We start from the raw sequence: 12,707 nt of genomic DNA, 5'->3' as shown, positions 1-12,707 counted from the left end.
CCCCTCTGCTTATCCTCCCTGGAAGGTGTGAAACCTGTTTTCCTTCCTTTATCCTCTCCTACCTCTGTCTCAGCCCCACAGACTCTTGGCAGTGGGCTGGGAATGTTCTACTGCTCCTGTCTTCAACTTACGCATCTGTGTGTTCACAAACCTTTAACGAAGGGTTCCCCAGCCCCCTCCCTGTGGCGAGCGCTCGCTTCAGCTGCAGTCCCCAGCTTTGCTGGAGCAGGAGCAGTAGCACAAACCATATGATTCTTGACAGCTTCGCAGCTGTCCGCACCACGCTGCAGAGTAGCTGTGAAACTCGCTGCTCCTGTTGTTTCACTTCACTCTGCCTGCAGAAAGCTACTGCTGGAAGTTGTGATACCAGAGCTGCCTCACAGGCTCCAGAAATATCTGCTTTACCCCTGTGTTCCTTTTTTGAATCATACCGCTTTAAAAGTTAGTTTATTTTTACTTTTAATTACTGTTTCATGTTTCTCTTTTATAAACCCTAACATCATTGCGTATTTGCTGTGACTTCAAGGACTTTTGTTTATTTAGTTGTAATTATCCTCGAGTCTTTTAATGAGCAGTGATAGTCTGTCCTAACAGGATATATGAATAATTATTTATTCCACTGTGGATAATCTTGTGTTTGTAACTAGTCTAATTTATATACCATGGTGCTGCCTGTTTAAATCTCTTAAGTCTCCTCGCAAGTCTCTGTAGCTTCAACTGGCATAAATAGCTTTGCTTTCCCTTCTTACAAACTCTGCCTGCGAGGCCAGATCAGGTTTCGCTGGTTGTCTAGTCTTTATATTCACTGACATATAAATACTAATCTATTTGTTGCTCTATCACATTGAAAACTAGCTTTAAAATAGACCTATGTGCTGTTTAGCTGTAACTATTCGTTTTCCATCGTTCTTACGCCATGTTTACCCATATTTTTTTTGCACCTTTTTATCTTTGGGTACCCCTTTCCTGTAGATTTCTGGAATGTGTCAGACATTTACCATCAGCTCTGGGGTTTGTTGGGCTGGCTCACACCAGTCCTGTGCTCAGGCAGGATCAGTGGCGGATGAGTGACCGCAGCCACGAGTATGAGGGTGAATGCTTCCCAACAGCACTATGATAGGGTTTTAATCTGGCTACCATGGATGGGACCTATTTTACCTGGCCATCAATCTGCATGTCCCCAGAGATTTGTCTGCCTTAGGGAAAGCGCCATCCTACCTACAGAGCATAAGTAAAAGTATTTGGCTTCATTCTGGGCTTCATTTTGGGCTTGTGACATGCTGCTCCCTTCCTCAACATCTGACTGTCTGGTACTGCACTTATTGTAATAGTAAAGCAGTTCAAAGACATTTTACATACCCACTTGTATTTTCTTTCTTGTTTTTTTTTCTTTCCCCGCTAGGGTTGCTCTACAGCAGGAGCAAAAAGACCCATTCCAGAATATGCTAAACCAAATCTGAGGGGCTTTGCTGGATTCTCAGGGTATCCGTTCTGATCCCGAACTTTCCTTTTCTACTTTCGCCTTTTTCTGTTGCTGCTTTTGCCTCACCTGGCTGAAAAGTGCAGGCACTCTTATTCCACGTACACACACCCACCCCCGAATTTAGTGTTATTTTACAGGAGTTTAGCCTTAAAGTTTTCTCTTCCTCCCACCTTACTTCTCTCCACTCATCCACCCAACACAGAGTGTGCCAAACCCAAATGTGCCACCTTGGAGATGCACTGAAATCTGTTTAATTGGGATCCAGGCAAAACCAAGCCTCTATTCCCTGAGGCATCTTTTTGGGGTCTTAGGGGCATAAATATGAAGAAAACAGAATTGCTCATTTAAGCATAAAAAAGTGTTAAATGGCCTTCTTTTAATGCAAACTGCATTAGTTGCAGAACTTCACATTTGAAGTTTGTGGATATGTTTATTATAGAAATATTTTTCAGTAGCTTCCATATGATGTGACACAAGGAGTGCTGTCAGAGCTGTCATTTCAGTGCTGTTGCTATGTTCTGCATGTTAAAACATAATTGCAAATGGCATACGGGATATTGTTGCGGTCACAGTTCTGTAAATATAAATTCCCTCTAGTAAAACTTTTAGGTATCGTTTTGATTTTAAATATTGAAGTAAACAAGGATATTTGGGTTTGTGTATGTTGCATGCCCTGGTATGTGTGACTGTAGCCCTTGCTCTGATATTGTCATTACTCCTTTTTTCCCCCTATGTTTCATTAAACCTTTTGGTGTATGGTATTTGTACACTGTATTACACATAAAGTGTATGTGCTTACAGAAAGGTGTATGTGTAGTAACGTTCTAACCATGTTCAAAAAGGCAGAGCTTTTCCTTTTCCATGACGGCAACACCGAGGTTTTTTTAATGGGTGTGAGGTGTTAATTAAGTTCTTCCTCCCATTCTTTTCTTTTTTTTTCCCCCATTTTCCAACGCCTTTTAGCAAACACGTGTCTAGGGATACAGAACTTATGAACAAAAAGGTTATCATAATAATTTGAATATATGTGGGGTTTTTTGTTTTGTTAATCACGCACTTTTTGTTAAAAAAGTCCTTTTAATGTAACTTTATATTAGCTGGAAATGTTCTTGAATGCTGAGCTTTGATACCTGACAAGACTTGGGGAGCTTCTATTTATTTATTTTTTTATATAAATGGTTAAATTAAAGTTGCTCTTCGATGGTATATCCTCTGCTGTTTCCCTCCCCAAAAAGAAATAATTATCTTCCCTTTCACAGTGAACAACTCTGCGCCTTTTGTTATTGTGGAGAACGGAGCTCATTAGGACAAGGAGACTTAAAACAATTCAGTCCAACTCCTGGGTATGTTATCCCATGGAAAAACCAGCCTTTAAATAAGAGTGAAGCCAGCGACAGCACCGATGGAGCTTGTGAGAGAACTCCAAGGCAAAACTCAGTGCCGCGCAAACAGAGAGGACAGAAGAAGTAAGTCTATTCTACAATAAATATGGGGGATTTTGTTTTGTTTTGCATGAAGTTCAGGAAGCATCTTTACAGATACCATACTGCAGTAGGCAAATAACTTGTGTTTGTGAAAATGTGGGTCATTAGTATTAGTCATTTTGGGGGAAGGGACCCAACACACAAGCGGTATAGGAATAGCTGGCTCTTCTGTATTATCTACTGCTGTGGGTGAAGTACATACAAGAGTAGAATCATAGAATCATAGAATGGTTTGGAAGGACCTTAAGATCATCTAGTTCCAACCCCCTGCCATGGGCAGGGACACCTTCCACTAGACCAGGTTGCTCCAAGCCTCATCCAGCCTGGCCTTGAACACTGCCAGGGATGGGGCAGCCACAGCTTCCTTGGGCAGCAACGGCCTTCTGACACTTCATGTGGTTTGTCAACTGGGTTTAGAAGCGTCTGTCCACCTTGTCGGAGTTTTTTTCCCCTGCTCTCCAGAGCTGGCCCTTGCGTAGCATGGTGTTGTTGCAGGCACATAGCACGTGTTTCCTCCCCTTCAGAACTGGGGATCGTTGGCATGTTTCCCAACAGGGCGGTTCCAGCCATTGAAGGGTAGCGTCCCGAGTCCTTCGGGGTCAGGTCCACCTTTGAGGAGTTCCGAAAACCAGCAGGGATGCAGACAGCTCCGCAGGAAAGTTTTGTGCAACATTCGGTGTGTCTGGCAATGGCGCTTGAGGTGTGACGGATCGGAGGAGCGCCTTTCTAACTGCACTCGCGCCTACCCTACCCTGGGTACAGCGTTCTGCCCCCGCGGCTGGTGCTGGCCCCGCGGTGGGACGCGGCTGCGTTCGGCGGCAGCCTGCGAACGCGCGGCTGAGCTGTTGCGGCCCCGGGGGAAGCGAGGCTGCGGCGGGCGCCAGGCGCGCTGGAGGCCCGGGATTGGCTGCGGGCGCGGGGCCGCCGCCAGCCCGCGGGGCCCGGCCGAGGCAGAGAAACAATGACGGAGGCGGCGGCCGCGCCCGCCCGTGAGGCGGATCCGCCTGAGGGGCCGCGGCGGCCTGAGGGGCTGTGGCGTCGCGGGCCGTGCCGCGCCGTGCCGTGCTGCTGTGCCTCACGCCTGACCAGAATGCTTAATTAAAGTGTTTAATCAACGTGTTCGGTTAGCTCTGTCGAGCTTCCCATGTCAGACGTGTTGCAATTCAGCGCTAGGGCTGTGCTTACTGCTGGAGAAGCTGTTGAGTGTGTTTTGTACTTGCTGATGTTGCCCAGGTACACAGCACGTGTTTATGTATTATGTCGGTGTTGTAAAAATGCATACTGTGTTGCCGATACGAAAAAACCTTACTTCTTAGCAATCAAAACTACCTCCCTCCTCCCAGTTACTTTATTTTGTAGACATGTGGAATATTATTTGCAAAAAGGCTAAGTACAAAAGATCAGGATGGAGTGGAAAGTGTTTCTGTTCAGCATGAACTTGCAGAGTAAATTGGGATGTTCTTCAAGTAGGTTGGTTTGATCTTGTGAGAAAGCTTTCATATTAATGACAGTTGAGGTTTAGTTATTTTCTTAATAGGTGAACTCCTGTGTTCTGAGTAGCAGTTTGATGTCAGAGGTGCTCCACTGGACGCCAGTGATGTTCAGGAACTGGCTTTGCCGAGCAAAATGGGTTAATGCAGGGCTTCTTTATGAGGATTCTTAATGTTGATAGTGTCAGAGGTAACGGGTTTTGGGGTCTTTTTTATGTTCAGCTTCTCTAATGACATGGGTCATGAAGATACCGTGTAATAACTGAAAACTTCCAAGATTTTTTGGGTGGTGCAAGGGGGATGCTGCTCTTTTCCCCTGAAGTTTTTTCACGTATTTCTGAAAGTCACTGCTGAAGCAAAGCATGTGTGGTTTTCAGGAAGGCAAAGTTATCACAGGTAAAAAAATCCTAGTGCTTACTGTATGTCTCAGCTTATTGGCGATGGGTCATTTTTCAGCATCTTTTTTGGAGATTATAAGCAGGAGAGCACTCAGGAAAGAGAGGTGGTTTCGTGCTGTCTCAGTTCCAGAAACTGGGACATACCAGCATACTTGTATGTCTGATTTATTAGTGCAGGAGAATAACAAATTTCAAAGAACCTTAACAGAAAATGCAGCACCACCTTTGCTAACAACTGCTGAAGCATGAGATATCAGGTGTCTTTTGTCAGTAAGCCTAATGCAGATCCTTAGATGTCCAAGTTAGTGTTTTTGCCTGCAGGAAATAAAGGAGGAAAAGTCATCACTTCTGTTTTATTTTTTTATTTTTTTTTTTAAAGGAGTGATCTGAATTTTATTAATTGTTTTCTGTTGAGATTAGACTTTGGGGAACAAATTAATAAGGTTGTAAACTAGATCCTCCCATGTCAGCACAAGTAGTCTTTATATCACTGCATTTTTAACGTACACCCCCCTACCTCCACTTCTCTCCCCTGCCCCCATTTTTTTTTTTTTTAAACATCTTAATGGCATTGCATAAATATTTATTTCCGAGCAGCTTTTTCACTCCTGATCAGTTTTCTACCTTCCCCCCATAGTTGCTGTATTTTATCGAGGCACCTTACCTCTGTCCATGGCAGTCTCCTTTGAGGATACTGCCAGTGCTGCACCCTGGACCAGTTGTTCAGACTTCAGGGATTGAGACATGAAAGCTGCAGCTGGTGCTCACCACTTACACCTCTCTCTTTTCTTCCTTCTGCATGTCTTCTTCCCCAGAGTAACACAGACTGCTTGCTCTTACCTAATTCTCCACTCCAAGCGTTGGGCAAGTTTTAATATCAAACAGAAGTGGACTTGGAGCAGTGTGTACAGTTCTGGTGTCCTCAACATAAAAAGGACATGGAGCTGTTGGAGCAACTCCAGAGGAGGGCCACAAGGATGATAAGAGGGCTGGAGCAGCTCCTGTATGAAGACAGGCTGAGAAAGTTGGGGCAGTTCAGCCTGGAGAAGAGAAGGCTGCGTGGAGACCTCATAGCAGCCTTCCAGTATCTGAAGGAGGCCTGCAAGAGTGCTGGGGAGGGACTCTTCCTTAGGGACTGTAGTGGTAGGACAAGGGATAATGGGTTCAAACTTAAACAGGAGAAGTTTAGATCAGATATAAGGAAGAAGTTCTTCACTGTGAGGGTGGTGAGGCACTGGCACAGGTTGCCCAGAGAAGTTGTGGCTGCTCCATCCCTGGCAGTGTTCAAGGCCAGGTTGGACAGAGCCTTGGGTGACATGGTTTAGTGCAAGGTGTCCCTGCCCATGGCAGGGGGATTGGAACTAGATGATCTTAAGGTCCTTTCCAACCCTAACTGTTCTATGATTCAAAACCAAAGAAGTGTGCATGTCCTGAAGAATTGGAAGAGAGAATTCTGGGGAAAGGACTGTTTTACCAAGTGGTTTTTTTGTCTACTGAATAGCAACTTTAACTGACAACTTTGTTATTGGAAAAAATACTACGCTAAAGTATGAGCAAGAAAGACTTTTGTTAATGCTGATTTATATTTTATCGTGTTTGGAAAAATTGATATTCACTTTACCTGAGTTTTAGATCATTTACAAGTATTTAGGTAATTGAACAAAGAATGTGGTCACTTTTAAGTTTGTTTTTCTGCTCCCCGATACAGATCTCGATCGAGTATAGCATCATGTACAAGCGTAAGCACCCAAACTGCTTCTGACGATCAGGTTGTCAAATTCTGGGATGAACTCAGTTTAGTTGGCTTACCAGATGACATTGATGTTCAAGCCTTATTTGAGCCAACAGGTAAGATATCTTGCTATCCTCATTTTTCCCATGCAGTAGTAGTGCTGTAGCTACAATGACAGTGAGTGAGGCTTTTCTGCTGTTGGTTTTCTGTGCTCTGCTGTTTGTCAAGTGTTTGATGATGCTTTTGAAGCTTTTGCCAGTGTTACATAGTATTTTTGTATAGTCTCCTTGCCAAGTACTGGGCAGAATCATCGTCAGCTTGTGTGGGGAAACATCTGTAACCTGTTGCTGATCTGGTGTTCAGGTAGTAATATCTTCAGTATAATGATTCTGTTTTGGGGAGAAAAGGAAAAAGAAATGAAGCACAGCTTAATATAATTCTTAAAGTCCTAATCCTGTAGTGTACCTGATCTCCTGCTGCTAATGTGAGGTTATTGGTAATAATGGAACAGACTATTTAAAAGAGCAGTACTGCTAGAACAATAGAGGCGTAACACACTTGCATGTTTCCAGTATCTGCAGGTTTTCTCTCAGAAAACTGGTTTGTCACCTGCTCTTTCATTTTAATGGAACTTTTCTTTTTACTCAGTTATGACTTACTTTTTCAGAAAGCATCTATGTCCAAATGCTTTGATGCTGGTAGTCACCTCATGTATTTTGCTTCAAAAATGGAAATACATTTGTGCAATAATATAAATGTCATTCTTTCATGACTGTGGAAACTAATTTCAAAGTCTAATTCAAAGCAAAACAAATAAACAAAAGTCTGGTTTTAAATAGTTCTATTGTAGTGTGTGTGGATGGAGGGGGTTATTAATCTAAAGTTTTCTAAGTTGTTATTTGTAGACGAGACTTCCCAAGCCCTTATTTGTAGACGAGGCTTCCCAAGCCCTTACAGAGATTTTGGGGAGAGTTTTTTTGTTGCTGAATGATTAAGTTGACCAGGAATCTAATTTCAACAGCTAATGTAAAGCATCATTTCTAATCTGGTATTAGCTGTCACAGAATTCCTTTGGAAGTATGTGTCATGTACATTGGTTTTACCCAGAATTGAATTAGAAATTTATTTTTAGAGATACCTGTTGAATTCTGCAAATTCTGAATTTCTTATTATATTTCTATAATGTGTGTGTTGTATCAACAGAGTTTTCCCAGTTGTTTATATGGTGTTTCCGTTCATGCTGTATTTTGAGTATTTACAAGTTTTGTGTAGAATTCTAAGGCATTATATGAGCATGTTCTACATGGACACACAGCTCTGTATCTGATCTTTGGGAATCCTGAGTTAAGAGTACATACATAGACAAATGTTACCTACAGTGAAATACAAGATTAGATGTAACTCTGTGTGTTTCTCACAAACTTTGCACATAAAATCATAAAGTCATAGAATCATGTACAGCCCACTTGTCATTACAAGATCAGGCATAGCATCATAGGATCATAGAATGGTTTGGGTTGGAAGGGACCTTAAAGACCATCTAGTTCCAACCCTGCTGCCATAGGCAGGAATACCTTCCACTAGACCAGGTTGTTCAAAGCCCCATCCAACCTGGCCTCGGAAAACCAGGAATGTTTTCAGAATGTTTTCTGAAAAGAGGAAGGTGTGTTATGTTTAAAAGAAAATGGCGGTGTATTTAGTGTCTGATAGTAACTGCAGCATATTCAGTGTATGATGATAAGGGCATCAAATGTTGCAAAAAACCCACAGGAGCAAGAGAGACAATTCATTTTATCTGACAAGTATTTACTACTACAACTAAGTTCCATGCTTACAGGAAGTGCTTGACAGAGTTCTAGAATGAAAGCTTTTTTCCTTTTATACTGCATTAGGTCATTGCTGGGCTCATCACCGCTGTGCGGAGTGGTCATTGGGAGTCTGCCAGACTGAAGAGCAGCTATCGGTGAACGTGGACAAAGCTGTTGTCTCAGGGAGCACAGAAGTGAGTAAAAAGACTTGAATGCTCAAGCCAATAAGAAAATAGGGAGCAGGGTTGAAAAAAAGATAGTAGATTAATGCAGTACAAGGTATGATCAAAACTATTCACATGCGGATCCATGAGCTCACAGCTCTAACCAGGTTTCTTTGCACAGGTCTTAATGATAAAGTCTACTGTTGCAATTTGTTAGAAAGGCTTATGAATTTGCATGGAATATGTCATTAGTAGTTCTGAGGTAACTAGAGTGTAGGAAGTATCAGACTAACCTAAACAAAATACAGACGAAAGAAAAGTAGAGTTCAAATTAGCAAATGCCCTGCTAGGTAGAGGAAATACTTATTTTGCCAGTTTATATTCTGAAATTATAGGACTCAAATATAGTTAAAAACATTTCTCAATTACTTTCATACCAGCTTCAAAAAGCAGATCTGTATAGGAAAACTAGTGTTTACCACAAAGCCTCTGTTTTTGTCTATTGATAGAAATACATCTATAAATATCTAGTCTTTTAATTTGAAATGGTAATGTGTTTGGGAAAGTAGGTACCTTTGAAAAGGACAGGCTCTTCCTGGAGTCATACTCTGATAGCATTTCGAAATGATGAAAAGACCTATTTCACATTGGTTTTACCACTTGTAGCTATATTTTTTGGTATTATTTAATAATGTCTGGTAGATTATTTGAGTAATTTTAGGGTTTGTCTGTATTAATCAGACATACTATCAGCAAATCTGTGTAACTTCTGCTGGTTTTCCCAGGATCATGCGTAGGCTTATTTTTTACTTGATTCTTCATGTTTTCCATGCATTACGTTAAAATAAAGAAACGATACAGTAAACGCACCAGTAAACGTTCTCCATTGTGTGCACTAAAAAGCTGCTTTAAATCAGTCTGTCAATACAAGCCACATAATGCAGCTTTCCTGCACCTTTTACTTTTACTCATTTTGAATAAATGCTTTGCTTCGAATAATTTAATTGATTTCTGTGTATCTGCTTTCAAAATAAAAGACTATTCAGAATGAATGAAAATGACAGTATTAAGTTCTAGATGAGCTTGAAGATACTAAAATGTTTGTGTGTGTTTGTGTATTAAAAAGTTAAAAATAATTGAAAGAACAGCCAAAATTTGTTACTTTTTTCTTTTTATTTATTTATTTTTTAAATCTCACTGCTGAGAAGTTTTTGTCTCCTTGTTTTTTGGCTGCTGGTAGTGGCTTGTAGTCATTTTGTCATTGACTTGTTCCAATCTATAGACATTTTCTTCTTAATATTCTGGTTTCTAACAGAAATCCTTGCTGCAGTGTTTGAAGCTTGTATTTTGCTCTTTGGAATTTCATCCTGTTTTCATTATTTCAGTTCTGTTTCTGTACCTTTCTCCTCCCCAGTGCCTCAGGGTGATGGTGCCTCACCTTCACGTCCTCAGGATGTTTTAAGTTTTGTTTAGGTGTTTATAATGCAAATATTTAAATAAGAATTCTTGAAGAACGCTTCATCTCTCTGGTCTGATAGTTCCTGTTTCAGCCTTGTGTTTTCATGTGCTGCTCTGTAGCTTCTCTACTAGTCTTCTCCAGTGCTGTAAACAATTTTAAGATACCCCTGTTGCACCTTTCAGTGCAATGCAGAGTGATGAGAGAAAAATTTGAATCGAGTGCCATTCTGCATATTTTCTATACAGTCTTTGCCGAAACTGTTGAGTAGCTTTGTTTGCTGTAATACAGCAGTCGGCCAGCAAAGAATTGTATTGGTTTGGTTATTCTCTTTTATCCTTCTTGTGACATTCCCAGGGAGAGCAGAGTAAAAGCGCAATGATGATTGATTCTATAGGAATAGTTGGATGAAGTGGGATGTCTTTATCCCCACAGTCACTCCAGGGCATTTTTTGGGTTTAGATTTGGGTTTGGGTTTTTTTATTTTTCAAGAAATAAGGAGCAAACTCTTCCGTAGTTCTCTGTTCCTGACTGCGGAACAGCAATGTGGGGGCTGCTCAAAGAGTTTGTATATAACTGGTTTGGAGCCCAAGTAATCCTATATTTGCTTGTATCCAGGCTGTAGTGTTTGGTAATAATTTTTCCACTGCTTTTTAACTTGTTACTAAGCTAAAAAAGACACAAAAATATATAAGGTGCTGGTTATCCTCTGTGATAGTGGAAAAGCTTAAGGGAATTTCTTTTTTTATGTGAGGTACTCTTAAAAGTTTTGAATTCAAGGTATAGCAATTAATTTATGTTTTCATGTTTGCAGCTGCTTGTGCTTTGCTTTTGGGCTTCTTTCTAATGTGATGGAACTGCATTCTAAAAGTAAGGTTGCTATTTCAATGTCCTGAATACTGTTGGCAATGCAGATGCAAGTATGTGCTTAGGGCATACAGAAAAATAGTTTAAATAAAAACAAGCTGTATGCTATTTCCTTTACTTGCCACCAGATTTGTTTTGGGTTTTGTTGTTGTCGTTTGCTTGGTTGGGGATTTCTGTCTTCTTGGAAATCCCTCTGGCAGGACATGGGTTTGTGATGTGGTCTGCAGCATTGACATCTCTCCTTAGCTGGGAAAGTATGGTTTTTTTCCCTTACGTTTGTGTACAGATTAATTTTTGACGTAAAAAAGTTTTTCTTGGTAGTATAGTCCATTGGTTTAGGTCTTTTAATTTGTGGAGAGCATTTTGAGGCTGTTCTTACCTTGAGGGTCTCTTTAATTCCTAAGTTACATTCATGTTTCTCATTAGTTGGGCTGCCTATTGTTTGCAAATCCATTTTAACTGGATACGACAGTGTTTCTTATTACTCTGTTTACCAGTTGAGATGTCTATTGGGCTTCACTGAACTTGTGATTGCATTAGTAAAGCTCGTGTAGACATATTTCATTGACCTATTCTGAAGTATGTATGTTAATTCATTTTGGTTTTCTCCTTGGCCCATATTTGATGAAGGTTTAAAATATAATACTATAGAGTATCTGTGCATGTTTCACAGAATACCCTGCTTAGTGTGTCTTTCTTCTTCAGTTCTTTCTTATGATTCAGTCATTTTGAAGGCCTGGCAAAGACACCTACCAGTTTGTTACAAGTACTTTTGTCTAGGCATAGTTGGGTTCTTTGACTTTAAAGTTTTGGGTTTGCCTCTCATTCAGTATTAATGAGTGCACATACATACATCTGTGTATGTGAGGTGTTTGAAATCTTGTGCATCATGTTGTTTTGTAACAACTGAAAAAGAAAAGCTGCAATGTATAGTTAAGTTTAAGCTGGTGGATGTGCTTTTGCCCTTGCAATTGGTATAGGTGACTCGTTTGATCTCGTTGCTTGTCTTGCTTGCTTTGCTTAGCTCAGCAAGTGAGAGTCATGGCTTTTCTCAGAAGCTCTCTCCAAGTTTAAAAAGATATCAGGAAGACCTTGTGATCCAGGTGACAAGCATAGTGTCACTGCTGTTCTTAACACCACTCGTAAGAATTCACATCCTTGTCTCTGGAGCTTGTAAAGTGTGTAAGTTAAAGAGCCTGAACACCCAGACTTGGCAGTTCTTCCTCCCACTGCTTTAATAGGTTTTTGTGGGATTTTGGAGTAACTTTGTTTCAAGTTTTGGAAAAAAAAAACCCCAACAAACAACTCTTGGTGGGGGACGGGACTTTCAGTGATTTTCTTGATCCAGAACTTAACTAAATTTTCTTGTAATTTGTAAGTGCTCTACGCAGTACATAAATTACCGTAGTAAAGGAGCTGTCATATTGTCGGCTTTATGAAGATAGACTTTCATCAGCAAGGTGTTTTTACAAATATTTGTGGTAAGATGCAAAGATGGTATGAAAAGGACAGTAAGACAAACTAAGCAAAGGAAACTGAGCAGAAATCAAGAGTTTTTGCTGAAAAGTAAAATGTGGACAAGTAGAGGTTTGTGCTTTTTCTTGTATTTCTGGCCTCAGTCTTGTTCTTTCTTAACTCTGTGGCTTTTTGATACTTGCAAGGGTGAACTTACTGGCATTGCCATTTAAAATGGAGGCCTTTGGGGCTTACATCTGCTCAGCTTTTAACAAGAGTGGTTTCTGAAATATTTTCAGATAATTTTAAATAGTGCTTTATAATTTCGTTGTTTATTTTACATGTATTGAGTAGGTGGCTGTTCTCTACT

At 40.7% G+C, this 12,707-nt stretch overlaps 1 protein-coding gene across 1 annotated transcript in view; it reads left to right on the top strand.

The window, feature by feature from the left end:
* Positions 1-12,707, top strand: part of KMT2C (lysine methyltransferase 2C) — a 197,057-nt gene that overhangs the window by 73,183 nt on the left and 111,167 nt on the right. The window contains 3 exon segments of the mRNA XM_030478642.1: positions 2,743-2,949; positions 6,564-6,703; positions 8,480-8,589. Coding sequence (XP_030334502.1) covers positions 2,743-2,949; positions 6,564-6,703; positions 8,480-8,589 — 457 coding nt within the window.

The sequence above is a fragment of the Strigops habroptila genome, chromosome 1 (assembly GCF_004027225.2).
Source record: "Strigops habroptila isolate Jane chromosome 1, bStrHab1.2.pri, whole genome shotgun sequence".
NCBI lineage: Eukaryota > Metazoa > Chordata > Aves > Psittaciformes > Psittacidae > Strigops > Strigops habroptila.
The sequence above is the reverse complement of the archived record's forward strand: the minus strand, read 5'-3'. Positions and strand labels throughout refer to the sequence as shown.